Source organism: Rousettus aegyptiacus, unplaced genomic scaffold (genome assembly GCF_014176215.1).
Source record: "Rousettus aegyptiacus isolate mRouAeg1 unplaced genomic scaffold, mRouAeg1.p scaffold_m13_p_8, whole genome shotgun sequence".
NCBI lineage: Eukaryota > Metazoa > Chordata > Mammalia > Chiroptera > Pteropodidae > Rousettus > Rousettus aegyptiacus.
In genome coordinates, this window is record NW_023416311.1 from 81,760,824 (window position 1) to 81,788,109 (window position 27,286).

General features: G+C 37.0%; 1 protein-coding gene across 10 annotated transcripts in view; it reads right to left on the minus strand.

Annotated features, from left to right (window-relative positions):
* The window catches only part of IL31RA (interleukin 31 receptor A), a 60,298-nt gene that overhangs the window by 18,201 nt on the left and 14,811 nt on the right, over positions 1-27,286 (minus strand). For 4 of the 10 annotated variants that reach the window (XM_016142320.2, XM_016142321.2, XM_016142311.2 and 1 more), the window contains 8 exons: positions 24,618-24,858; positions 23,988-24,078; positions 20,807-20,924; positions 19,401-19,573; positions 14,875-15,026; positions 9,978-10,140; positions 4,276-4,355; positions 1,370-1,586 (listed from right to left, as the gene is read on the minus strand). In XM_016142320.2, the coding sequence (XP_015997806.2) occupies positions 1,370-1,586; positions 4,276-4,355; positions 9,978-10,140; positions 14,875-15,026; positions 19,401-19,573; positions 20,807-20,924; positions 23,988-24,078; positions 24,618-24,632 (1,009 nt within the window). In that variant the 5' untranslated portion in view covers positions 24,633-24,858. Of the gene's footprint in view, positions 1-1,369; positions 1,587-4,275; positions 4,356-9,977; positions 10,141-14,874; positions 15,027-19,400; positions 19,574-20,806; positions 20,925-23,987; positions 24,151-24,617; positions 24,859-26,108; positions 26,916-27,286 lie in introns of those variants that run through there. The other 6 variants (XM_016142315.2, XM_016142319.2, XM_016142313.2 and 3 more) reach the window with 5 other exon arrangements.

Consider the following 27,286-nt stretch of genomic DNA (forward strand, 5'->3'; position numbering starts at 1 on the left):
CCATTTTACAAGTAGCTAAATTTTAGAGAGGTTAGATAACTTGCCCAAGGTTTATGTATCTGGTGAAAGAGCGAAGACTTGAATCCAGGGCTGTTGGACTCCAAAGCCCATGTTTTAATCCCCTATTCTTCATTGCATCCCACTCTGGGGCTACACCAGGAAATTAAGATTATTAACCAGCAGTACCTCAATTAAGAAAGAATTAAGAAAGAATGACACATGCATTTGTCAGAAACTTCATCGTTAGGAGCACCCCATAGGCAGGAACCAGGGGGGCAGGAGCTAAGGACCATGGGGAATAATATTAAATATTAACTAAAATAATACCAAGTGTAGCTCAAAACACATAATATGTATGTCTAAGAGTTCTAAAATGAGGCAAGGGAAGAAATGGGTTAAGTCTAAGAAAAAGAAAAAGAACCAAGTGTAAGCAGACAAGTCCAGAGCTGGTAGTGTAAATACCTGTACCAGTGCGGGTCTCGGCAAATAGAGAAAGATGGCAAATATGAGAGTGCATCCCCTAACTATGGTGTAGTTCAACAAATAGTTACTGAGCGCCTTTTCTACGCCAACTGCTCTATACCTGTTATAAGTGTTGGTAATAAATGAGGAGGAAGAAGGGTAGGAAGAGGAGACAAAGGAGGAAAAGAGAAAAACAAACACAAACCTCTGTCCTCATGGAACTCGCATCTTATCGAGGGAGAGATAATAAAATGAGAATGCCGACAGAATGAGGGGTGGTAAGATTTATGGAGGAAAACAAAGCAGGGGAGAGGACATCTATTGCCTGCAGTTCCTTGAGTAAGAATCACAGGTGGTATTTTATTCCAGAACAGAATATAAAATATGAGTTTGCCTGGGAGTTGTAGAATGTTAAAATCTACTGAATCAAAAGTATAATGAGCAATTTATTGGCAAGTAGAAACATCAGAACTTTTCCTAGCTTGGTAGTCAAATAGAAGGGGGAGCAAAGAAAAAGGGAGAGCAAGCGAACCCAGGCTGGGACATGCTCAATGCAGTGAGGGGAAGACTTCAAAAGAGAGGTTTCAGTCACTGAGGACGAATGTGGCAGATCTGACAGTCTGACAAGGCTCAACCTAGCTTACATTCACTCAGACGAAAACAAACACAAACCACACACAGAACTTCCAGGCATATGACTTTGTATCATATGATTTATGAAGTTCGATTTTCGACACAGGCCTTGTTCCAAAGAAACTTTATTTCAAGGGGTTCACTGATTACCAGAAGAGTTTGCTCTTCCCACCAGAACCTAAAAAATCTCTACTTCCCTTGAGAAAAGAGGAACTATTCCTTGGCTGGCTGGATGAGGTCAGGCATCTAAGTAAGAAGTTTACACTGTACTCACACTTTTCATCAATAGCCGGAATCCTCAAGACGGCCACTGGAGACTCTCCAAGAGAATTATAAGAGATCACAGACACCCAATAGGCCTTATCTCCCAGGTACAGTTCCAGTTGCTGGTTAGTGGTGTTCGTTGTCTCTGCGAGGTTAGTGTTGTTTTCTGGAAAGTACCATATGTTGTAGCCAAGTGTTTTTTCCAGGACTGGGGCTCCTTTTGCCTTCTGAACACATAAGAAACAAAATTTACTGCCACAAACAAACAAACAAACAAACAAACAAAGGCACTGAGACTGTGCTACATGGTGGGGATGGGAGGGGGAGTGGTGATATAAACTACTAGGCGCTGAACTACAAGCAGGCGACTGCCCTCCTGGGATGAGTAACACACCTCGTGCTGTGGCATCACACCTTCGAGAGCTAGAAGAGGGATCCGCTATGCTTGGTATCAACCCTTAACATAAGTCTAATTCCGTGAGGCTAAACTAGGAGAATGCCTGAGCCAATGTAAGCAAGCTACCTCTGTTTCCTTTTGGCTGTATCTTTCTCTTTATCCCACGTGGGCATAATGTAAGCTGAAAAGTCAACGCATTCTCTCCAAGCCAAGCTCAAGTCTGTTCTGGCATTGGGTCATCTCTTGCCCGGAAGGCCCCAAGAGTTGGAGAGTACTTGCACTCTTGCCTTTTATCGCCACACTTCCCCTTCTGAGAAGAGAGCTCGCATCCCTGGACCAGGCACCCCAAGCATCCCAGTTAAGAGGACTAAAACATTCAGGGCTGCCTCATCAGTCCTAAATCCTTGCTCAGAAACCTAAGGTGACCCCAGGGGCTCCAAGCCAAACTCTTCTTTTCAGCTTTGAACTTGAGACCACTAACCAGACGTTTTACCTAGGGATCAGTTATGTTGAGTATTTCCCAGGAATGAGAAGACTTTCCAGCTGTTCACTTTCTGTTACTGATAACACCCATAGGTGAAGCAGAATGACTGACTGGAAGGCCAGACAGGACTTCAGAAGTTACACTGTCCTCCCAACTTTAGAATTTCCTTTACAGTTCCCATGAAATAAAAGGTCAGTCAGAAGAGCCTTTTCTTTTTCAAGACGCTCATTGTCTTTTTTAAATAACAGCTTTATAAAGATATACTTCACATACCAAAAATTCAGTTTTAAAGTGTACAATTCAGTGGCTTTTAGTATATTCACAGAGCTATACAATCATCACCACTATCCAACTTGAGTTCATTCTTTTTTAATCAACTCTAATTCTTAGAAAAAGTCTTCTTTTAAGGCAAAAAGAAGACCCATCCCCAGGCTAGGAAGAAAAGGGGGAGGGCGTTGAAGTCCATCTCATCTACTTCACAGGTGGTCTACCTGGCCCACTGCTATGTGGCCGACTGCACAGGGTATGTGCCATTGTTTGCTTTCTTTCCCCGAAAATATGTTGACGCCACTAACTGTGCTTTCCCTTATCTGCTGCCTCTGCAACCAGAGGGTGTCGCATAGCCCTGGGGAGAGGCGTGAAAGGAGAGGAAAAAGGTATATGGATGGTCCAACCCTCGAGTAACTGAAATCGAAATGTCACTTGGCAAAGCATTTAAAAAAGGACTTTAAACTTGCTGGACTTTAGCAAGTATGATGTAATACAATAAGTATTTTCTAAGAATTTTGGAAACATTCTAAAGAGTTTTGGCATCTTACTGCTCTCCTTCCCATTTCTCCTCTCAGCTCCATCTTTTTTTTTCCTCCATTAAATTTTATTAGTTTCAAGTACACAGTACATTGGTTAGATATTTACATAGTTTATATAATGATCCCTCGAATTGCTCTTTCTTTCCTCTGGCTCTCCACCTAGCCATTACATTAATGCTGACTGCATTCCCTATGCCGTGCTCCCCATCCTCGTGACCACCTATCAACTACTAATTTGTACTTCTTTACCCCTTCACCTCCTTTTCCTAGCTCCCTAGCTCCCCTCCCCTCTGGCCATCACCAGATTGTCCTCTATATTTGTGAGTCTGTTTTTGATTAGTTCTTTTTGTTCCTTAGATTCCACACATAAGTGAAGTCATATGGTATTTATCTTTCTCTGTTTGACTTATTTCACTCAGTATAATAACCTCTAGTTCCATCCATGTCGTTGCAAATGGTAGGATTTCATTTTAAGTAATATTTCGTTGTATATATAAACCATAACTTCTTTACCCAATTGTCTCTTGATGGGCACTTAGGTTGCTTCCATATTTTGGCTATTGTAAATTGTGCTGCCATGAACATAGGGATGCATAGACCTTTATGAATTATCGTTTTAGTTTTCTTTGGATAAATATCCAGAAGTGCAATTGCTGGGCCAAAAGGTATATACATTTTTAATTTTTTGAGAAACCTCCAGACTATTTTCCATAGCAGCCACACCAATTTGCAATCCCACCAACAGTGTATGAGAGTTCTCTTTCCTCCACATCTTCGCCAGTACTTGTTCTTTGATTTATTGATGATAGCCATTCTGACAAGTGTGAGCTGATATCTCGTTGTGGTTTTAATTTGTGTTTCTCTGATGATTAGTGACCTTTTCATATGAACATCTTTTCATATGTCTATTGGACATTTTTATTTCCTCTTTGGAGAAATATCTGTTCAGGTCTTCTGCCCATTTTTATCAGCTCCCTCATCTTTTCTCTCCTGTTTCTGGGCTGTTTTTTCTCTATTTGCACTTTTCCTTTCCTATTTGTTCCCTCTTTCCCCTCTTTTTTGTGTTCTTTTTCCTATCTTCTTCTCTCGTCTCCTCCTCTTTTCTCCTCTCCTCTGCATTACCCACCTGACTTCTCCTTTGATCCTCACTCCCAGAACTCTATCCTAGAAAGGACCCTTTGGTGTAAGATCCAGGGTTTTAAACAAATAACCCAGAGTGGGGTTACCTTCCACAACAGTTTCACTGTCCTTCTTCCATCCACCTTGGCTGGTCTCAAAACTCTCCACAGATCCAGGCCAAGTGGAGCTGTGAGGAACAAGAGTAAGATACTCAATTCAGGAGGGAGTTGCAACAGGAAACTGGGGAAATGAGCTTGGCTGCCTTTTTAGAAAATGCAGTTAGGAAAGATTTGTTTGAGGGCGACAGCAGGAGTAAGGGGGAGAGCAGAGGGATGGCAGCACTGCAATGATCAATAATGTCCTCATTTTGTGGCTGGAAGGTTGGAATCAACCAAAGGGAAAATAATAAAACTGCTCTTGGATCTGATGACTTTGTAAGGTGGAAAAAAAAATGCAGTAGACCCCACTGTAATATAATTTATCGCTCAAATCTGGATTGAAATGTGACATCTCATGTCCTCTAGGATATAATATCTACATATATTAAGGCTAGGAATGACACAGATAACTGAAAAGAAATATATATAATTTATACCATATCTACTCCCCAAAAGGATGAAACTGCATATTTATGTTATAAAACATAGAAATAAATTAAAGAAGAAAGGAGCAGAGAAATAATTTTTAGTATGGCATATTCTGGGCTCTAAACTTAATACTGATCTCCCTGGTAGGAAAAGTGAAAAAGAATCATACTGAGTTGCATATTTCTCATGGCCTGATAAAAACAAAACACAGAAATTTATGTGAAGGTAAGTATTTTGTGGCTATGGGCACTGAATTCATAAATGGAATTTATTATGTGGAATCACAGTTGAGCGAAAGTACAGAAATACAGCATGTGGACATTTAAAATGCAAAGGGATAATGTTAAACCTGATTGATGCATTTCTCTATTGAACAACCTAATCTAAGACAACGTAGTTCAAGTGTGTTAGTTTCTGATGATCTAACCGTACAGGAATAAAACTTACAAAAATAAGAGGAATTTATATTTCGCTTGATCTCTGGACTTTTATCTCGTCTCAAGCTAGTTTGGCAAGGAGCAGTTTACTGGCAATGTATAGTTGAGTGTTCAGACATGCTTCGAAAACTTCAAAATGCTGACCTTTTCATTAAAAAATGGTTCACACACTTTGGCCATGAGAAGAAAGCAGAGAGTTCTAAAAAACTGTCCAGAAGTCTGTTGGCCTATAATTTGAAGAAGTAAAGAAATGTCTCTAACTGAAGCTGCAGTTGATTCACTCTGATCTTTTCTTGACAAAATCACATGGCTGATGAAAATGTAATTAGGTCTGCAAAGAATAGGCTCTGCACTCGGGCCAGGATTTAAACTATTTTAGTACTGAGAGATTGTGTTCAGGGATTTTTTTAACTTATGGTGATAGAATGTCTTAAATTGAAATTACTGAACTCCAACTAAAGATGACTTCCTAATGTAAAAAATGTGCCAATTAAGTCAATAATAACCTGTCTTGTCATCAGTGGAAAGTCCCATTTCTACAGCTACTCTTGCAGAAAACAAAGTGTGAGTAACACAGTCTAACTGTTAGGCTCTGAGTCTCCCAATAAGATCTATTGTAATTGCATGTAAGTAAATGGGAATTGTTTAAACTTTATATCTGACTTCATCTGCATTCCATTGAGATGTTGTCTTATGAGCTCTGCCTGGAGTTTTCTGCTTTCTTGAAGGTCTTTATTTAATCAGAAGAAAGGACAGTCTGTACTCAACAGGGAGACAGGGAGTAACAGGCTGGTTTCAGCCTGTCTACAAGCCAGTGGGATATAAGCAGAGGCAGAGTTCCTCCCAGAAGAACTTAGCACGAAGCTACAAAGTCATGAAACCCTCAAAACTGACTCACAAAACTGGAAGAACTCTGACTCTGTTTCTTACTTGCGGAGTCTCTGTTCCAGCTATATTGAAGTGAGACTCAGGAATAGTAACACCGAGAGTAAGAAAAAAATCTAAAGGCAACGTGTTCATTACAATCAAGTCCCAAATATTCATTTGAAGGATATACAGGGACAAATATAAACTGATTATTAAATAATCAATCATTCCAGTCACTTGATTAGAAATATGAAGGAAATTCTCCTTAGATTTATCCTACTGGTAGCTATTTAGCTTTAGTAGTGATGATGAATGAATTTAATCAGGTATTGTCTTTTTTCACTGAGGCCACTATTTCATACAGATGTGGTTCAAAGGGAAATAGTTTTCCCAATATAGACATCCCACAGATGCAGCTTTTAGTAAAACCACTGCTTAACTAGCATGTGAATCCTCTATAATTATTACAGCCAATTTTTCATTAACCATGAGTTAATAATGGATTTGAAGTTTAATCAAAGGGGGAAAAGTAATAATTCTGTATTTGTGAAAAAAAAAAAACCCAAATTAAATTGTTTCAAATCTGCCAAAAAAAAAAAAAAAAAAAAACCTATGTATTCAAAGATATCAATTATTTCGATCAATACAGTAACAATATGATGCTATGTTGTTTCAATTACAACCTGGGAATGTCCACGACAGCCACCAATTAGACATCTTAGACACATTAGTGCCCTTGTTGAAGACCAATAATAGCTAGCTTTTAGCAAGTGTCACTGTACTAATTATTTTACCTGAATTATCTCATTTAATCTCCACAGCCCTATAATTAAGAACACCATTAGTATTATCTCCATTTCTGAAGTAGAGAAGTGAAGCAACAGTCCAATATCATAAGCTTTTAAGAAATAAAGTCAAGATTTGCCTATAAGTATATTATATGCTTAAATGTGAGTAAATAAACCTAACAATTAATATGTTGAAATCCAAAAGAAAATAGTGCTCCATGTCCAAGTTAGAATAGAAATTTTTAAACAATTAAAAAAGTTTGAGGTGGTATGTATTAAACAACTGGAATTTCATTGTGAAATAGGGAAACTAATAACTTGTGTAATACAAAAGGGGAAGTTAGGAATTCTTGGAGGTGGAGGACTACATGCTCATTAATTTCCTCTGGGATCCTGAAAAAATGAAGAAAAACAAAAGCAAAAGTTCTCCAGGGGTGACTTTGACAAATGAGCATTGATTTTATTTAATTAGCAAAGGGCACGGAGAACACCAGCATCTAGTGTTTTGCTAATTAATCTTAGCCAAGCTGGCTAAAACAACGAACCGGCTGAAATAATAAGTCTTGTTTCTGGCACCAAAGCAAGAGGATGAAACCGACATTAGAGAGTGGCTGGACAGTTTTGAGCTAACTGAAGACGCTGAGCCATAACGGCATCAGTAGGTCACTGGGGAGAAGAGTGACAGCCACAGGGAGAGGAGCTGTGCTAAACGAGATCACTCTCGAGACAGAGCTTACTCTCCCAGATTGCCTGCTAAAAGGTACAGCAAAGGGGGAGGACAATTTGCTCAATGATACTATATGTGTTTCATTCTAATATTTTAAAAGGGAGGGCTCAGCTAAGAGATAGGCAACAATAATTAACTACTCCGATAATTTATAACCATTGGACCATTTTTCTCCCGTGCAATTTTATGTGCTGTTTGATATTTGTAAACTATTACATTTGTATTCATTGAACACTTTGAGATGATGTCTGTAGAATGTCAATGTGTTCCCAAATATCATATGTAATTTTAATCAAAAATTTACATTAGATTCACAGCTTAACTAGCTTTGTTTCAACCACACATGGCTTTCCTGTACTGTTATAAGCAGTTAAACAAGAAATGACTTGGAAATTTATGGCTTTCCTGTACTGCTACGGCCTGCCACAGAAGACTGGATGCCTGATTGGCATAGAAGAACAGAATTTTAGGGTGAGAAGGGTCTTCAGAAGCCATCTAGCACGAGTCCCCATGTGCCACATGAATCCTTGTAGTGTAGCCACGTCACCAAAGGGTAGTGCAGACTAAGCATGAACATCTCCAGTGGAAGATACAAAATTCAGAAGGTATCAGATTGTTTCTAGACATCTGGCCATTTGGGCAAATGGGTCGAATATCTACTAATGCCATCTTGGATTTGTGGGGAACTCTACCAGGATCTAGAAGAATAGATTGTTGTCATATGGACCAGGGAGCACAGAAATTGACCCCCAGATGTTATCGGAAACCAGTGTGAGACTTGGCTATAAGACTGAATAATATGGGCCTGAAATCGCAGCCAGGGATGGGGTCTGGGGAAATTTATGGTCTAAAAACCACGTGTCTTATACACAAATAAGGTTAAAACCTGAGAAAGTTAAAAGGGTCAGCATTTTTGCATTTCTTTTCCATGTCTAAAAAGAAAATGTGTATATATCACCAAGTATTCATCTAATTAAGTCATTCGTTCATCTATCATTCAATGTGTTAGGCAGAAAAATGGACTTCAAGGATCTAAGTCCTAATCCCTGGAACCTGTGAATATTCCCTCATATGGCCAAAGGGACTGTGCAGGTTTGATTAAATCAGAATCTTGAAATGGGGAGATTATTTTGGATTATCCAGATGGCCCCTAAATGGACCCTAAATGACAAAAGTCTTTACACTAGGGAGGCAGAAAGATTTGACAGAAAAGGTAATATGATGATAAAAGCAAAAATTAGACTGATATGTTTTGTAGATGCAGAAAGATATCACAAACCAAGAAATATAAGCAGCCACTAGAATCTGGAAAAGGCAAGAAAAAATACATTTTCCGCTCAAGATCTCCAAAAGGAAACAACTCTGCTGACACCTGACTTTAGCCCAGCAAAACTCGTTTTGGACTTCTGATTTCCAGAAGTATAAGAGAAAATATTTGTGTTGCTGTATAGCCACTAAATTCGTGGTAATTTGTAACAGCAGCTATAGAAAACTCATACATTCATACAACATGTATTGGCCAGCTACAGGGGGTCAGGCACTGGGCAAGGCTCTTGATTTACAGAGAATGACAACACATGCGGAGTGACCCTGTGCAATTTATTATCATCTCTAAAACTCAGCTCCCTCATTTCCAAATGGGGATGATTCTACATATTTAATAGGGCTGTTAGGAGGATTTAAAATAATAGGAAATCTATTATTTATTAAATGTTTACTATGGGTTAAACATATTCTTTCATAATCTTTAAATTAACACTAAAAAATACTATTCACTCAATTCTACAAGTTATATTCTATTATGAGAAAGGGAAATACGTAGTGAGAAAACTGAGGCTTAAAGATTAGACATCTTTTCTAAAGTCACTCCAGAGCCAGACTGGGATTTAAGCCAAGCCCACAGATTCAAAGTACTGTTCTTAAGTACCATACCACACCTCAAACTGTTTCTAATTACCGTACGTCTATCAATGTGTGGTCTCTTTCTCTTTCCTTCCTTTGCTATTATTAATCGTGAGATCTTTTTGTTTCTCATCAGTTACGTCTTTATTTTTTTATTGGTAGCTCCAGAGTTTACTATATATATCTTTATCATAGGATATCTTTAAATATTATACCACTTCACATATATAGCATAAGAGGTTTATGAATATTAAACATGTGATCTTTTGCCTTGAGGGCAAAAAGCTGCTACTTTAATTAACAGGATCAGAGGAGGGCCAGCTTATCCTGTGGGCTAAGGTGAGTGCTCTGCAGTGAGGAAATGTACAGACACACTCCAGGCTCTGGGATTGTCAGATTCCATGATTCCCAGTTACTGCAACTGAAAAAAACCATAAAAGCTACGCCAGGCCGCCCTAAACCAGAGCAGGCAAAAAAAGGAATTACAAGAGACCAGCTTGCCTTCTTCCTCAGTTGTTCCCATTTTTTCTTGGCTCCAGCCACTCCAGAACCTTGAGTCCTCAGCTGCACATTGCAGAACTACGACATACTCTGTAAAAGCCTGAAGCCCAGTGAGGTTGTATGTTTCATCTCTGTTGATATCTTTGGTGAAGTTGACTTCCATCTAGAAGACAGAGATAACTTTTAGCTGGATAGGAGATCACATGTTATCTTTCCAATTTTCTTCTCTAACCTTCTCTTACCTTTTCAGAACTAGTAGCATTATATCTCAAATTTAAAAAATATATATTTTTCATAAATAAAACTCCATGCATGCCCGGGGACTATCTGTACCTAAATTGATGGGCGTTACCGCATAAATCACCACCCTCCCTATTTCCTGCCCCTAAGCTGGTGAAGCAGAGATTCCTGCCCCTGGGCTGGATGTGAGTGAGCTGAGTCTTGTTTTTCTGGAAGATGCAGGGTCCTAGGACTCAGGGCGACCTGGGCTTCAGTTAAACTTCGGTGGTGACTATAACACCTAGAAATAAGGCCTCATGAAACAGTAAGTAACTGAGACCTTAGTGGCATTAAGGTCAACCTTATGTCATTAACAAGACCTAGAAAACTTAAGGTGCCATGAATGACCTCAGCATTTGTTATCAGCAGAACTAGAATCAGAACACAGATTTCCCCTCTCCTAGGCTCTTTCCCTTACCCAAATCTTCCATTTCAAATTATTGGTCTTTGGGTGACCAGTCAAGCTGCTAAAGATGTTGGCAGCCTGGATGCATAAATTCATTTTGACACCCTCTTGGGGTAGGGAGGGAGAGGTAAATAAAGCACTTATTTTTTCTAGACCTCAGTTTCCTCATTAGTAAAATGAACGTGCTGCTTTAAATAATCTCCGAAGTTCCTCTGGACCCAATCCTCCAAGACAAACTTGAAAACTCTTTCTGAGTATGGTCATTGTTCCTGCAGTATGAACTTTTAGCTGTTAGTTTATATGAATTTATACTGAATTGATTAATAAAAATAAACTGCACTAATAGGCATGCCCATTTTGCGAGCATGCACACTAGTCTCATAAAACCCGGCAAGAGAAGGAAGCCCTGATATTTCCTGTGTGTATGTAACTATAGGTCCTGGGCCTATAATAGGGCAAAATGAGAACATGTACAGGTTGCAATGAGCTGAGCACCCCAGTCCCAGATGGATACTTCTAAACTCCCAGCCTAGTGAGATGGCATTGGAGCAAGAAAGTAGGATCCAAAACTGAGGGCAGTTGCGCTGCTGTATCCCAGGTTCCCTGAGTGCTTTCCACCTACAGCCCCTGGAGATGTTGCAATGGCAGAATAGAGCTGTTGGGAACATAACTTGGGACAATCCATCATTTTGGGAAGTAGCATCCCCAAATTACTTTTATTATGAGGCCCAGTTTGAACCAGATTAAGACCTTTAAGAGAAGGCCAACCACATGTAAATCAAAATTAAAATAATATTAACCCATAAAATACATGCAAGGAAGTTTAATAAAGTTCTATTTTACTTTTTGTGCTTTTTAAAATATATAATATTCTTTTTTAAAAATCTTTTTAATTTTTCCTCCTGCTTTGCTAGTACACTGAGCAGAATCTTGGCCTGCTCGCTGGCTCTCCTCGTGTTCACACTCGGAAAGCTCTGCCTAATGCAGCAGTGCAAGCCTGTTCTTCTCAGCCCTAGCCTCGAAGGAAACAAAAGCTGTTTAGTCTTTAACACAGTGTGCCTCTAAGGCTTCTTTTACTTTGGCTTTTTGTACCAGCTAGGTGCCTTTGGCCCTCACACAGAGTCCAGGATCAACTGATCTTCCATATACAGGCTTAAATCTAAAACTTACCCAACTCAACACAGGCAATGGACGCCAACCAAAACATTAATTAATTTCATCAGGTTCGTTTTTAACAATCTATACTTTATGCCAAATCCTGGCTCATCCGAAGTGTTTATGTTTTAAGAGATGAGTCAGAAGTTTTGGTGCCATGCCTACATCAAACTCTTAAGACAGTCTTGAGATCCTTTTGTAGAGTGTTCATATGGTCCCATTTTATAAAGCTGGAATCCATTTAGACTAAGGCCGCAGGAATATGGTATGGAGATTGCCAAAGTATGGTCAAATGAATGACTAAACTTGAAATCAGAAAACCTGGGATCAGGTCTGCAACTTACAAAACCCACGATCTTGGAGAAGTGATGTAAGCTCTCTCTCTACGTTGCAATTTCCTAATCTATAAAAAAAAATTCTTTTAAAGTGGTTCCTTGCTCATAGGATATTTACAAGGATTAAACAGTTTGGAGTATAAGAAAGTATTCTGTAACCCTTATAGCATTATAGACATAGCATCTTGGAATATGGACATATTGGGATTTTAGAATTAGTTTTTATATGGTTTACTTTTAGTTAAACAAATATTTATTGAGCATATGTGCCACGCAATGGGCAAATAAATATGAAAACCAAGGTTTCTGTGTCTGAGGAATCTATAGCCTAATCTATAGACTGCGCTGAGTGTTAAATGCAATGACAGAGGAGGAGTACCTAGCTCAGGCTCTCAGGAGGAAATATGTTAGACCCAAGGTCTGAGAGATGAATAGGTTTAGCAAGGTATGACCGGGAGTGGAAAACAAAAGCAGATGGTATTCTAGGCAGAGGCATAGAATAGTGAAGTGATATTATACAAGGAAAACTAGAAATTCAGAATTAATAGAGAAGCCAAGGCAAGATGAAAGATGAGGTTGGAGTAATCAACCAGGGTCAGGTCTTAGAGGTTTAAGGAACTGGCTCTTTATCCGTAGATAATGAGAACCATCCATAGAAAGCTGGGTTGGTTTAGCTGGGTTTAGAACTGTGTAGACTTGTGTGTGAAAGCTGAAAGGAGAGAGATACTGATTGCACCTTCCACTTTCCTTCCCATTTCCTCCCAGGAACTGGAAGCTGGAAGGAAGGAGGCAAAGATGAGGATGGATACAGGTGAGTTTGTCAGAGGGGAGGTAAAGGACGCTGGAAGTTAGGGTAGTTTACACTTGCTGCCCTCACTTAGTGTTGTACATGGTTTAGCAATTTTCTAAAGGGACATAGGTCTTGGTTTACTTTTCTTTTTGAATCCTATCCCAGCAGCCACAAGGCTCTGAGTCCAGACAAACAGAAGAAATCAAGGGTCTCTAGTCAGAAGTTCCTTAGCTTCACTGAGACTATGACATGTGGTATGAAGGAAGATGCCTCTGCTCAGGAGTTCCCTTCTGGTTTCCAGAAACTACTAATCAGTGAGTCTTATTACATGTAGTCAGGTTTTAGGAGAATGGTTCCAGAGCTGGCATAGAAAGGAAGCTAATGGGAGAAGTAGACGGTCATTATTTCTCTTGTCTTGAACACAAGAGAAAGTTAAGCAATTTTCTGAAAGAGTTCTAGACTAGGAGAGGATACAGTACACATAGTATCTATGGGTTTTAGCATAGTATCTATGGGTTTTAGTGACAGCCTCATGAAAAAAGTAGGTTAATTGTAGTACTAATTAAAGAAATCTGCATAAAAGGCCATACTCAAGGGAGGGGAGGTCAATGTCTCTGGTTTACTGCATGGCTCCAATGTAGTCACTATTTTTATTAGTGATTAAATAAAGTTTTAAAAGTAAGTGTTATCAAATCTGAAGATACTGAAAGTTAGAAAGTAGAAAATTAACTATAAGTTTTGAGTGTTAGAATAAAGATTCTAAATAGGCTGAAATGATAAGACCAACATGAAGAAATTCAATAGGAGTAAATAAAACACCTGCACTTAGGTTAAAAGCCAACAAGCTATAAGATAATGAAGATAGGTTTTACTAGTAAATCTTATGCGGGAAAAAAGTTTTAAAAATTTAATTGATTCAAGTGGCTAAGAGCTAAGAGTCTATAAAGTAAGGTGGTTACAAAAAACAGTTGGTACAATTTCAGGCTGCACTGATAGAAATACAAGAATATCATCCGAATTTTGAGGTAAGAAAAGATTTCTTAAGATATAAAAGGCATTAAGTATAAAGGAAAAGACTGATAAAATTTGACAGTATTAAAACTAAAAAGTTATGTTCATCCAAAGTAATGATAGAGGGTGAAAAGTCAGGCCAAGTGAGAGATGTTTACAACATACATAACAAATAAAAGATTTATAAGTAAAATATATAAGGAACCCTCCTACAAGTCAATTAAAAAATCAGATGTATAGAAAAAAAAATGAAAAGTATAAATTCCAGTATTATATAACGTGAATGAATCTTAAAAGGACAATATTGAAAGAGCCAAACAAAAAAAATGTACAGATTCCATTTATATAATGTCTCAAACTATGTTGATCAAGATGCAGGCTTAAATGTTAAAGTCATAATAAAAAGCAAAGCAGTAATTACCAAGAAAATCAAGATAACATTTAGCTCCAAGGAGAAGAGACTGTCATCAGGGTAGACAGGGAGCTCTGGTATGCTCTTTTTGACCTGGTTGTTTTTACATGAGTGCTGACTTAATAACTTGTTCAATGTAATATTTATGTTTTTTGTTCATTTTTCTAAAAGTGTGTTACATCACAATTTCATAAAAGGTTGGAAAATTGAAAAAGGCAATGGTCAAGCCATAGACTCTCTAGCAGCCAACATAGCTAAACACAAACCAGGGTGGAATGCAAAAGTACATTTCTCACTCTTTAACATGTCCATATGCTCAAAATGCAAGATGACTATAGTAAAACTCTTTTCCAATCTAAAAGGCTCAAATGAGAAACTGGGAAGAAAAGTGCTCACTATTCTTTAACTTCTATTTTCAATGTAGAAAAGAAAAAATGATTCCAGATCAATAAAGTTGTAATTCTCTTCTTTGGGCCCTCTAATAGAAATATTGGAATGGTCCAACTTACCCAGTCGGTGCTATTTACTGTTCTGAATCGAAGTATGTATTTTAAAATGGATGAAACAGGTGCCAACACAGGCCTTTTCCATTTTATTTGAATCATTCTTTTGATGCCCAAAACTGGTTCCACACTCCAAATGTTAGGTGGTTCGATTTTTACTGAAAATAAAAATCATACAGTCCTCATATTTGCAAAAATATCAGAAAGTGCTAATAACATCCAGCCAAAATTGGGAAAAAAAAAAAAAGAGCCTAGAAAAGAACTGATAGTGCATATTTTGTCATCTGACGTGTGCGAATGCATTAGGAAGGCTGTGCAAAGAAATGCTGCCACCACCATCACCCCACCCCTCAAAGTGAAATGTCCAATGAGGAAAGGATACATTCCTATGAATTTTCTACAAATCTGTCTTTTACTGATTGGTTCAGATGGAGCAGAATGGTGGTAAAAAAAAAAAAAGAGAGAGAGACTACATGACCAGCATGAGTTTATTTCTGGCTTCACTGTTCTGTTCCATTTGTCTATGTGCCTGGTTTTATGACAATATGATACTGTTTTGATTACTATAACTTTATAGTATATTTTGAAGTCAAGTAGTGTAGTGCCTCCAGATTTGTTATTCTTATTCAAAATTGCTTTAGCTATTTGTGGTCTTCTGTGGTTCCATATAAATTTTGGATTTTTTTTTTTAATTTCTGTGGAAAATATCATTGGCATTTTGATAAGGATTGCATTTAATCTACAGATTGCACTGCATGGCATGGTTCTTTTAACAGTATTAACTCTTCTGATGATGAACCAAGGATATATTTTTATTTATCTATGTCTTCAATTTCTTTTATCAATGTTTTACAGTTTTCAGTGTACAGATCTTTCACCTCTTTGTTTAAATTTACTAAGTATTTTATTCTTTTTGGTGGGATTATAAATGGGATTGTTTTCTTAATTTCTTTTTTGAATAGATCTTAGTATTTAGTAACACTTTACTACACCCTAGAAGTAGACGATAAAACAAAATTTCTTCAGAGATTAATTGTATAAATCCGTGTCTTACTAATTTAGATCAAAATTTCTCCTCACTCTAAGTGGCAATTATAGAATATTTATATATCTATTACATCTAGTTGAAAGAGGGATAGGAAATTGGGGGATTTTTCTTTTTACTTTTTATCTTGTGACTGGTTTTATTTTTAATACTTTAATTGCTAAAGTATACATGTTCATTTTAAGGGAGGAAAGATAATAAAGGTATATAAAGAAATAGTAAATCATCTTGTCCCTTCCAGGTCCATCGTCATGAGGTAACACCAGTTTACAGTGTGAGGTAAGCCTTCCAAAGGAAATTCTAAAAAAAGAATTTTAAGAAACCTAAGTCAAACATTTCACAAAAAAGTTTCAAGCCTAGATATCTACACTGAGAAAAGTCTACCAAAGGTTTAAAGAAGAAATATCACTAATCCTTCGGAAATTATTCTAAAAAGCAAAAGACCAAGAAACACTTTCCAACTCATTCTACAAAGCTAATAGTAGTACCCTGATATCAAAACCAGATAAAGATATTACAAAAAAAAAACACAAATGATAAACTAATATCCCTTATGAATATAAAAAGCAAAAGGCCTCAAAAAACCCCTAGCAATCTAAATTTGTCAACATATAAAAAGGATTATACACCACAACCAGGTAAGATTTGTTCCAAGAATAAAAGATTTGTTTAACCCATGAAAGTCAATTAATGTAATACACCATTTTAATAGAATAAAGGACAAAACTACATGGTTATCTCAATATATACAGAATAGGTATTTGACAAAAACCAACATCTAGTCATAATAAAAACATTCAATAAACTATGATTAGAAGAGAATTTCCTCAACCTTATAAGGTCATCTACAAAATTCCACACCTAACATTATACTCAATAGTGAAAGATTAAATGCTTTCCCTCTAAGATCAGGAATAAGAAAAGGATGTCTGCTCTCCCCACTTCTATTTAACATTATATTGGCAGTTCTAAATAGGGCAACCAGGCAAGAAAGATAAATAAAAGGTGCCCAGGTTGGAAAGGAAGAAGTAAAACTGTATTTTCGGATGACATAACCTTGGATATAAAATTCCTAAATTAGTCACACAAAAAAATTAGACCCCAAAATACAAATTCAACAAGGTTTCAAGTTCCAAGATCAATACACAAACAATCAATTGTATTTGTACATTCTAACAATGAACAATCTGAAAATGAAATTAAGAAAGCATTTCCATTTACAGTAACATCAAAAATAATAAAACACTTAAGAATAAATTTAACCAAAGAAGTGCAAGGTTCATACCCTGAAAACCATAAAACACTATTGAAAGAAATTTTAAAAGACCTGAATAAGTGAAGAGACATCCTATGTTTGTGGATTGGAAGATTTTATTGATAGCAATATCCCTATCAAAATTCCACCAGGCTTCTTTGCAGCAACTGACAAGTTGATCATAAAATTTGCATGGAAAAGCAAGGCACCCAATAGCCAAAACAATCTCAAAAGAGAACAAAACTAGAGGACCCATTTACCCAATTTTGAAACTTATTGTAAAGCTACAGTAATCCTGTATCCTGGCATAAAGAGAGAAATATATATCAATGGAATAGAACTGAGAGCCAAGGGGAGAAAAATCTTATATTTATGATGAATTCATTTTGACAAGAATTCCAGGGCAATTCAATTGGGAAAAGAATTATCTTTTCAACAAATGGTACTGGGACAACTGGATATTCCCTTGAAAAACATTGAAGTTTGACTCCTGCTTCATACCATATACAACAATTAATTCAAAAAAGATCAAAGGATAAATATAAGAGCCAAAACTATAAAGCTCTTAGAAGAAAATATAGCAGTAAATCTGTGTGACCTCAGGCTAGATCATTTTTTTTTTTAGCTCTGACACAAAGCAAAATCAATAAAAGAAAGAACAGATAAATTGGGCTTCACCAAAATTAAATATTTTTCTTTTTCAAAGGACACCATCAAGAATTAAATAGACAACCCACAGAAAAGGTGAAAATATTTGTAAATCATATATTTGATAAGGAACTTGTACCCAGAATATATAAAGAACTCTTAACACTCAATAATCAAAAGATGAAACAACTTAAAAATTGTCAATGGATTTGAATACACATTTCTCCAAAGAAGATATACAAATGGCCTATCGGCACATAAGAAGATGTTCAATATCATTAATCATTAGGTAAATGCAAATCAGCACTACAATGAGATACCACTTCACCTCCACTAGGATGGCTATAATCATAGAGATAGACAAAAACTAGTACTGGGGAAGAAATGGAGAAGTTAGAATCTTTATAAGTTGCTGGTGGGAATGTAAAATGGTGCAATCACTTTGGTAAAGTTAGACAGTTCTTCAAAAAGTTAAAGATAGAGTTATCATATGACCCAGCAATTTCACCAGATAAATAACTAAGAGAATTAAAACATATGTCCACACCAAAATCTGTACACAATATTCATAACAGCAGTATTTATAATAACCAAAAAGTAGAAACCACTCAAGTTTCTATCAACTGATGTATAGATAAACAAAATGTGGTGTATCTTTTTATGTTCAGCTATAAACAGGAATAAAGCACTGATAAGTGCTACAATATCTGGATGAACCTTGAAAACATTATGCTACATGAAGGGAACCAGGTCAAAGGCCATTTATTGTATCATCGTATTTATATAAAATGTCAAAAACAGGCAAATTCACAAAGACAGAAAATAAATTAGTGGTTGCCAGAGGTTGAGCGAAAGGGGAAAGGAGGGAGAAGGGATTGGGGACTGACTGTACATGGGTACAAAGTTCCTTTTGACAGTGATGAATATGTTCTGGAATTAGATACTGGTGACATTTGCACATAATGTAAATATGTAAATGGTAGAAAACTGATTGGTAAAAGGTAAACTTTAAGGCTTGTGAATTATATATCAATGAAACATTAAAAATATGGTGAAAATGAGTTTTTGAAAAGGAATTAAAAACAAAAATTAGTGAGATATTTTTTAAAATAAGAATTTTATTCTATTCTACATGAGCAATGTGTTTTGAAGGGGAAACTGCTTCTTTGAGTATAATTTATGATACAAACTACAAAAGGAAAAATGTCTTTTCTCATTCCTTTCTTTTTTCATTTTATTTATTTTTTTATTAAGTTTATCGAGGTAGCATTGGTTAATAGAATTACATAATTTTCAGGTGTACATTATAATTTGACAGCTATATATTCTATTGTGTGATTACCACCCAGAGTCCAATTTCTTTTCTTTTTATAATTTGGTCAATTCCTTTCTTCTTCCCTCCTTCCATCCTACCCTTTCTTTCTTCCCTCCTTTCCTTCATCAATAAGAAGACAAATTTTTATATTTATCTGTAATACTCATCTACTATATTCACGAGCGCTGAGTCTACTTTTGAGTCCACAGATATCTCTTTAAAAAGGGGATATCTTTTAATAAAAGAATATATAAGCATATAATACTTACTTATGTAATCTAAGCGCCAGTGTGTTATATCTGATTCAATTATACCATCTGAATTTTGGGCTTCCACTTGAATGGTGTAATTATCTGGGTTTGTTATACGTGGAAGAAAAAAAGAGCACGAAGCCCCATTTTCACTTGTAGAACTACAAATATCATTCTTCTGTCCATAAGAGCTTTAAGAAAAAAAATGAATCAACATGAGTTTAGTTTGGAAACACAGCCATACTTAATGTACTAAGAAAGTATTTGTTAGTTTCATTCTGGGTTTCTCTTGAATACTGTACAGTCCAGAATTTGATACCACTTTCTCTAAATTCCTTCATCACCCTCCATGTAGAGATAGAAGTTAACCTCTTCTTTCTTCCCTGAGAGTCTAGAAACCATGGAGACCTCTTTGTACCTTATAAATCCGTTAAAAGCTACCTGTAATTTATTTCTTATTGGTAACAAATAATGAATAGGCCTCTAAAAATCCCAGATTCTGGCATTGAGAACTTATCTTTAAAAGAAAAAAAATCAAACAGTATTTTTAAAATAATGATAGATACATAAAGAGAACTTAAAACTACAGTTTTTAATACATCTATATTTATTGATATGGAAATATGCCCATACTCTATTGTTGATGGAAAAGAGGATACATATTATATACAGAATAATCACATTTATATAAACATATATTTAGAGATATGTGGAAAGATTCTCATCAAAATGCTAGTTATTACCTTTGGTGGTGAAATTTGGGGTGATTTTTTACATTCTTTTTTCTCAGATTGAATTACTTTTTTTTTTTTTACCATTGGTAAATATTTTTTTCAGAAGATTCATTATTTTCCTAGATAAATGACTTAAAACGTATCACTTGATGAGAACAAATACACATATTGGTAGGAATCACATGGGTATGTACAGCTATAGTCCACATGGCTCTGGGGATTATACAGAAGATAGACTAGGCTGAGAACAGAAAAGGAGGCCCATGCCTAGCAGGTCTGAAGCCATCAAGAAGGGATATACATAGGCCTGAGGAAACCCAGGGGGGTTCCTAACTTTACATGAGCAGCTGGTGAGAATAATGGCCATCCATAGGGAGCCATGGAAGGGGAGTGAAAGGGATGACTCTTTAAAATAGAAAAATAGGAGTAACTCTATTGAGGTTTCCAGTTTTGCACTGTACTGACACTTTCTGTTCAACCCTGGGCCTAGAACTAACAAGTATGGAAGAAGATAAATCATGTGGACCATTTGCTAAGATGTCACCCCAGCCACTGGATGCATATAGTGGCCACATAGAAGCTGTAATTGAGAAACATTTTACTTCATAAGTGACTTGACTCACGAGGGAATCAGGAGCCTCTGCCTCACCCCACTATGCCCACTAGCAGCACACAAGCTCCCATACTTACTAAGTTCTCTTAACTTTGTACCATGTGAAATTGGCTTCTTTTTCTGGACTCCATGTGCAAGTAAAATTTTTCTTATAGTAGAAGACACAAGAAATGTTCTCAGGCTTAGCTGGCAGAACTAAGAAACAAACAAACGTATACATACTCAAGCACAATAACTTCAATACGTAATAAATATTGCCAGCATTGAACATTTTGATGAAAACAGGCTAATCAAATGCTGGATTTGTAGGTTAGTTACTAGGTATAACAAGTTCTCCTAATCAAGTCAATGGAAAAATCTAACTCCATCTCTTCAATTATTCCCTTTGAAGAACTAGATTTCTAGTTTTTGAAAAATACTTTTTATATTCTTACTCAAAAGCAACATTTTAGAAGCAAAAATCATATTAAAATACCAGGCAAAGTAAAGCATCAAATGATAGAACCACTCTGGATAACTGGGCAATGGATGATATAGGGAGAAGAGAAAAATACAAAACATTGAACTATACCACACCTCGACCTTATGCATTATTAATTTTCCCCCAGAAGAATGGCATAATAGAGAAAATTTCTGACATATCTTTTATTTTATTTTACTTCCTTTTCATTCTTACTCTGCTTTGCACTGGCTAAATCCAAGGCTAGCCACCAAAACCAATGTAGGAATAGATCTTCCTGGATCCAAATACACCCCCATCAAACTTCAGTGCCTTTACTTTCCTGCTATTCTTTAATACCTCTCCCTAGCTCCTTCAGAAGCTTTGATTAACATATAAAATGCTGTAAGCCAAAAAGGGAGTCAAACATCATAGTGTTACCAGGTTATCAGGAGAAGAGAAAGTGCTTCTAAAAATGATATTCCATTCCACCTGAGCTCTCTTATGGGGATAAATTTGTCTTGCCCTTATGGTTGGCATATGTCAAGAAAGCAATATTCTTACAGAGGTCACTTGATATTGGTATACAGGAGGGAAGAAAATCCTGTTCCTTCTACTCTCCTAGGTTCTCCAGCTGGGGCCTTATAAAATGAAGACAAAAAAAACAGATTATCAAGAGAAAAACAGTTTGTTAATGCATGCAGTGCACATGGCACAGGAGAAACCTCAAAAAAGGGTAACTGAAAGAGGTGGTTAGAACATGGGTTTATAAGCGCCCTTTATAAAATACAATAATTTGTAGAGAAGTGACTAGATAGGAAAAGTAATTTAGGCTTTCAAAAGTGGCAAACTGTGGGAAGGTAAATATATGTGGGAAACTAAGAGAGTAAGGTTTGTGTGTGCAGGTCCATCTTGGCACCAACTTTCTGCCTTCTTCATGGCTATAAAACTTTCTCAGGAGAGGAGATTTATGACAGTCCTCATTTTTCATAAGTATCCGCTTTTAGTCAGATAAAGGAAGCTCCAGGAAGACTTCATTTCTACCTTATTGATTCTCATTTGCCTCCAGGTCAAAAAAATACTTTTGTCACAGTGGTATACTCTGATGCCCTACCCTGGCATTACGAAAGAGATTTGTGATAAATAAAATGAATGTTCAGAAATATGGATATTAAAAAATGGATAAGTAAAGGCTAGATTTACCACTTGAATACATCTATCCTTCCCTCACATCTTCAAAAAAAAAAAAAAACCCATAACTATCTTCCCACATTTCTAGAAATAACTATTTCCCCTATTTCTGGAAATAAGGGGAAATAGTCACTAACTTTTCTCTAAGAAAGGCTGAAAGAATATTCTAGCTTATCAGAGAATTTCACACTTGGAAGAGGAATATTTTTTCAAAATGAAAAAGATGTTCTCAATCGTCCCTCTTGCTTTGGTGCTGCTGCAAAGTTAGCGTCTTGAAAAATGTCTTGCAATACAAGGAGGACAGGCTGAGCAGAGGCCACAGGAAGGATATTTTAGAAGGGAGGTTGGGTGAAACTGGAGCCAGTTCTATAGAAGATGGTATAAGTAAAAGGTGATAAGAAAAGAAAATAGGGATAGAAGATAGAAAAAGACAATTTGAGGGAAAGAACGCATTGTTAGGAGCCAGGATGTTCATAATTAGAACTTTAAATTGGATAACTGAGGGTAACTGTTGATGTCTGAGCTGGCCAGGAGAGGCTGAGTCAGGGAGACGCAGGCTCACCTGCCTGTATTATCTATAAAGTTTCTGAGTGCCGTAAGTATAATAAACCCAGAAGGATACAAGGCAGGTCATGCCAGGACAGAGGTCTGGCAGGCATTCTCATTATCTGTGGGTCACAACTGCCCTCTTGTTCACCCCTGATTACTACATGTTATGGACTGAATTGTGTACCCCAATTGTGTACACTGAAGCCCTAACCCCTGATACTTCAGAAAGCAACCGCCTTTGGAAATAGGGCCTTTAAGGCGGTATTAGTTAAAACGAAGCTGTTAGGATGGGCACTAATCCAATCTAATTGGTGTTCTCAAAAGAAGAGTAGGACGCACAAAGGGATGACTATACGAAGAGGCAGCAAAAAGGAAGGCATCTATGATCTAAGGAGAGAGACGTCAGAGGAAATCAACCCTGCAGTCACCTTGATCTTGGACTTCTAGCCACAAAATAAATTTCTATTGTTTAAGTCACTCAGTCTGTGGTATTTTGTTATGGCAGCTGTAGTAAATTATATGATTCCTCTCTACCTTCCCAGCTTTTCCCCTCTGGTCTTTTTTTTTTTTTTTTTTTATAACATAAGATGTGTTCAAATTAATGAACCTTAGATCTACAAGGTACTGTATGGATTTTGGGCCCATAGTCTTAAGTTAAACCACTACAGAAATATGTTGTTTAATCATTTCCTTTTACATCCTTGAAATTTATGACAAATGTGTGAAAAAATATATATTTTTGTTTTTATGTGTGTGTTTTATATGAAACCATTACACAGCACAAACAAAAACTACTAAAATAAGCACTTACCATTATTCTAAGACATTGGATCGTTACCTTTTGGGTGGTCATATCTCCCTTTGAGAATATAATAGGCCAGCTCGCCAAATCTGCACATGTGTAAATATACATCAACATGCACTCACCACCCACACAAATTCAGGAAGTTCTCAAATCCCCTGCAGCCCATCTACATGTGCCCGTGGTCCAGGTGCCCCTTTGCACTCAAGTTAACAGTTCTTGTCCAAAGAAGGCAATAATAACCACATAATCCATAAAATGGCACAAGCCAACCTACCTGCCAGGCCAAATCTGCAAAGTAGAGGAAGCATCCACAGTGCCCAGGCCCACATCATCCTCAAGTTCATGCAGACAGGCTGGGGAGAAAGCTGAAAATGTTGTCATCAGTCAAGAGTCAGTTTCCTGTCTCTCTTCAACAACTTGATTTCCAATGACACCGTCTAGGGATTTTGAGAGTACTTTTTTTTTTTTAAATTCTTTAATTTAATTTAATTTTATATTTTGGCTCTCATCACATAGATCCCTTTATAATTACTCCACCAAACCCAGTCAAAATTTTATTTTTTCCACAATTCATTCCACTATATAATACAGAAACTACGCCGGCCACGAAGAATACACTCCAGAAAAAAAGTACTGTGAGTTGTGTGGATCTGAGACCATCCTCTGGCCTCTGCCTCAGTAACAAAGCACTCCAGCTAAATGCAACAACTCGTAATTTCCCAAATGCATCATTTCACATCTCCATGCTTTGTTTATGTGATTCCTTCTGCCTAGAATGTCCTTTCTGCCTCATTCATGGTAAATTAATCCATCTTTCCAGAGTAATCTCGAGGATATCCATCTCTAAATACCCTCACCGAACTCCCAGATGGGGTTGGCCAGCTAGTCCCTCCCTGGGTCCCACCTCCTTCCCTGCCATCTATACTGTAGCATGTGTCACACAGAATGGCTTTTCCAGTGCACTTGCTGGATTCTCTTCACAGAGGGAGCTTCTGAAGAGCAGAGCTTCTTTTATTCCTCTTTGAAGCTTTAGTGTTTAGAGTAGTGCCTGATACATGGTAGACATTCAGTATTGTTTGTGGAATTAATTAGAACAAAAAGACTGCTGGCTCCTCTTCTCATCCCAGATGAGATGGTGGGATAATCTAAGAATAAAGCAAACGTAAAAGCAACACCTCATTTCAGGAAGAAATAAATGATGCTACATGTTCATCTGAAAGATAGTTATACGAGAAAAAAAAAGAAGAGTGCTCAATAAAATTAATCATTTGAGAAATATGCATGTGCAATATTTCTGGAGAAGACCACAAGGATAAAAATCTCATGTACAAACCAAGTGACATGCCTAACTAATTGAAAATGCCTAAAGCAATAAAGCAGAATGAGGACTTGGATTTATAATAATATTATCATCATGAAACAGTAAGAGATGGATTACATGACAGGAACAGTGAACGCCTGTTACTCAGTAGCAGTAGTTACTCTTTCAAGAAAAAAAGTTTGATGTAAACAAGTATAAAACTTAAAGGAAAAAAATGTTAATTTTTCAATGTAGAATAAATGTGTTCTTTAAAAATTACTTGAACCACTAATAAAACTTTTAAAGTCTAATTATTCAGAACTGTCTTAATTTTCTCTGTCTCTTAGCCAAAAGACAGGCTTTTACAAGTTCTGAAAGCATTCTGGAAAGGGAGGGAGGCCTAACCATGGAGACTATAAAAGCTATAATGCTGACAGTCTTAATGGAATAAATGAATAATTTAGGTGCTAAAGTTAAAACTGTTATTCTGATATAAGGCCTTGCATTTTTAAAATCTTATCAACAGTAAATGGTGAATAAAATTAATCGTAAAATATTTTTAAGTAATGGTAATTATTGTTTGACTCCTTTGTAATGATCATTATTTGTGAAATTAAAACAAAAAAAAATCAACAGTACTAAATTATACCCAGAGACAAAGCTAAAAAAGTTGCAGTAGATGAAGAGTGTGGCATTCTAGAAGATGTCACTGCCTGAGTGCTAGCCCTGGCACTCTCGCAAATTAGCTGGTGACCTCGGGCATTCTTATTCATTTAGCACTGTTCCATCCAGATGTTAGGTACTTGGAATAAAAGAGCCCGTCCCTGACTTCATTCTAGTTCAGTGGATTTTAACATGGAAATGGGGGTCAGAGGTTAACGAGAACAGCAAATTCCAGAGTGAGCTACTGTTACTGATGGTTCTGTGTCATATTCCTCAAATGGGTTTGAGAAGAAAAAAGGGTTAAGAACCATTATCTACTTGCTGAGACAGAACCATGACTAGTAACTGCAAATATCACATGGCAAATGCTGTAATTCTAACAGTGCAAGAAGAGCGGCACGGCGTATGTAAGATGAGGAAGGAGTTACTGACCGAGGAACGACAGCAAGTGCTGCTCGTATCGTGGTGCCCCTCATTCCCAGCTCGCTTGTCCTCCAGTGTCTTTTCCACTTACTCTCACACACTAGAGAACCAACACCAAGTGATTGCTCCTTGGCAGTAAATGCTGAGGAACAAATGTGAGGTGCTTCTCAGGAACTTAGAAATAAGTTCAACTGAGAGTTTATCTTGCAAAATCTGTGCACGAAAACAATTCTAATTATCTGTGGGAATAAATCAAGAATATTTGGGTGAATATGCAACTGAAGAGCTTGAGTTTACTCTGAACTCCAGCCAAGGAAACCTGGGTATAATCTCAGACAGTTCGATCTGGAAAGTCATCATTGTCATTTAGTTGTAGGAGCCTATTCAACTAATTGTATCCTAAATGGGAGACTTTGAGAACAGAAAGGAGGGGTCATCTCAGAATGTAAAATATTGATGGTTAAGAAAGATAGAAATTGGCAGTATTTACTAAGTACTATCTATGCGAGGAAATGGTGAAATTTTCTGTTACTGGAACAATGTACTCTAAAACAGGGCAACCATCAGATATCATCACTACAGCCTTGATGAACGAAATCTTGAAACCAAAAATCTGCTTGTTCTGCTTCTATAAAGCTTTCTCTAATTACTAAGTTTTAGCAGAAGGGGAGGCTGTTCTGAATTCCTCAAAAAGACTATCCTCTCTTTGTTTAAACACATTAGTCTCTTGAAGTCTTTTCTTTTTATTTATTTATTTATTTTAGGTGAGGCAACCCTTGGTTGACCTCACAAATTGCAAGGACCTTGTCGGCTTACAATCGCTTTTTTATTTGTTATGCCTACAGCACCTGGTCTTCCTAGGTGGTTCCCCCATCCGTGTACTAACCAGGCCTGGCTCTGCTTAGCTTTTGAGATCAGACTGGATCGGGCTTGTTCAGGGTGGCATGGCCAAAGAGTCTTGAAATCTTAAATGAGGTGAATCAGCCTTTCCAAATCTGAGTAGTTCTAGGTACAGCAAGAGGCTGGGTCATAAGAAAGTCACAGAGATTATGCTGCGCTCTTGAGGAAAATCACCAAACCTTTGCAAGCTTTCTCTAAGTTATCAGCCCTAACTTATAAAATTGCAGGAGCTTTGAAAAACTGGTCTTCAGTAAGAGGTCACTTCCTAGAACTATATAGTTTCTCAT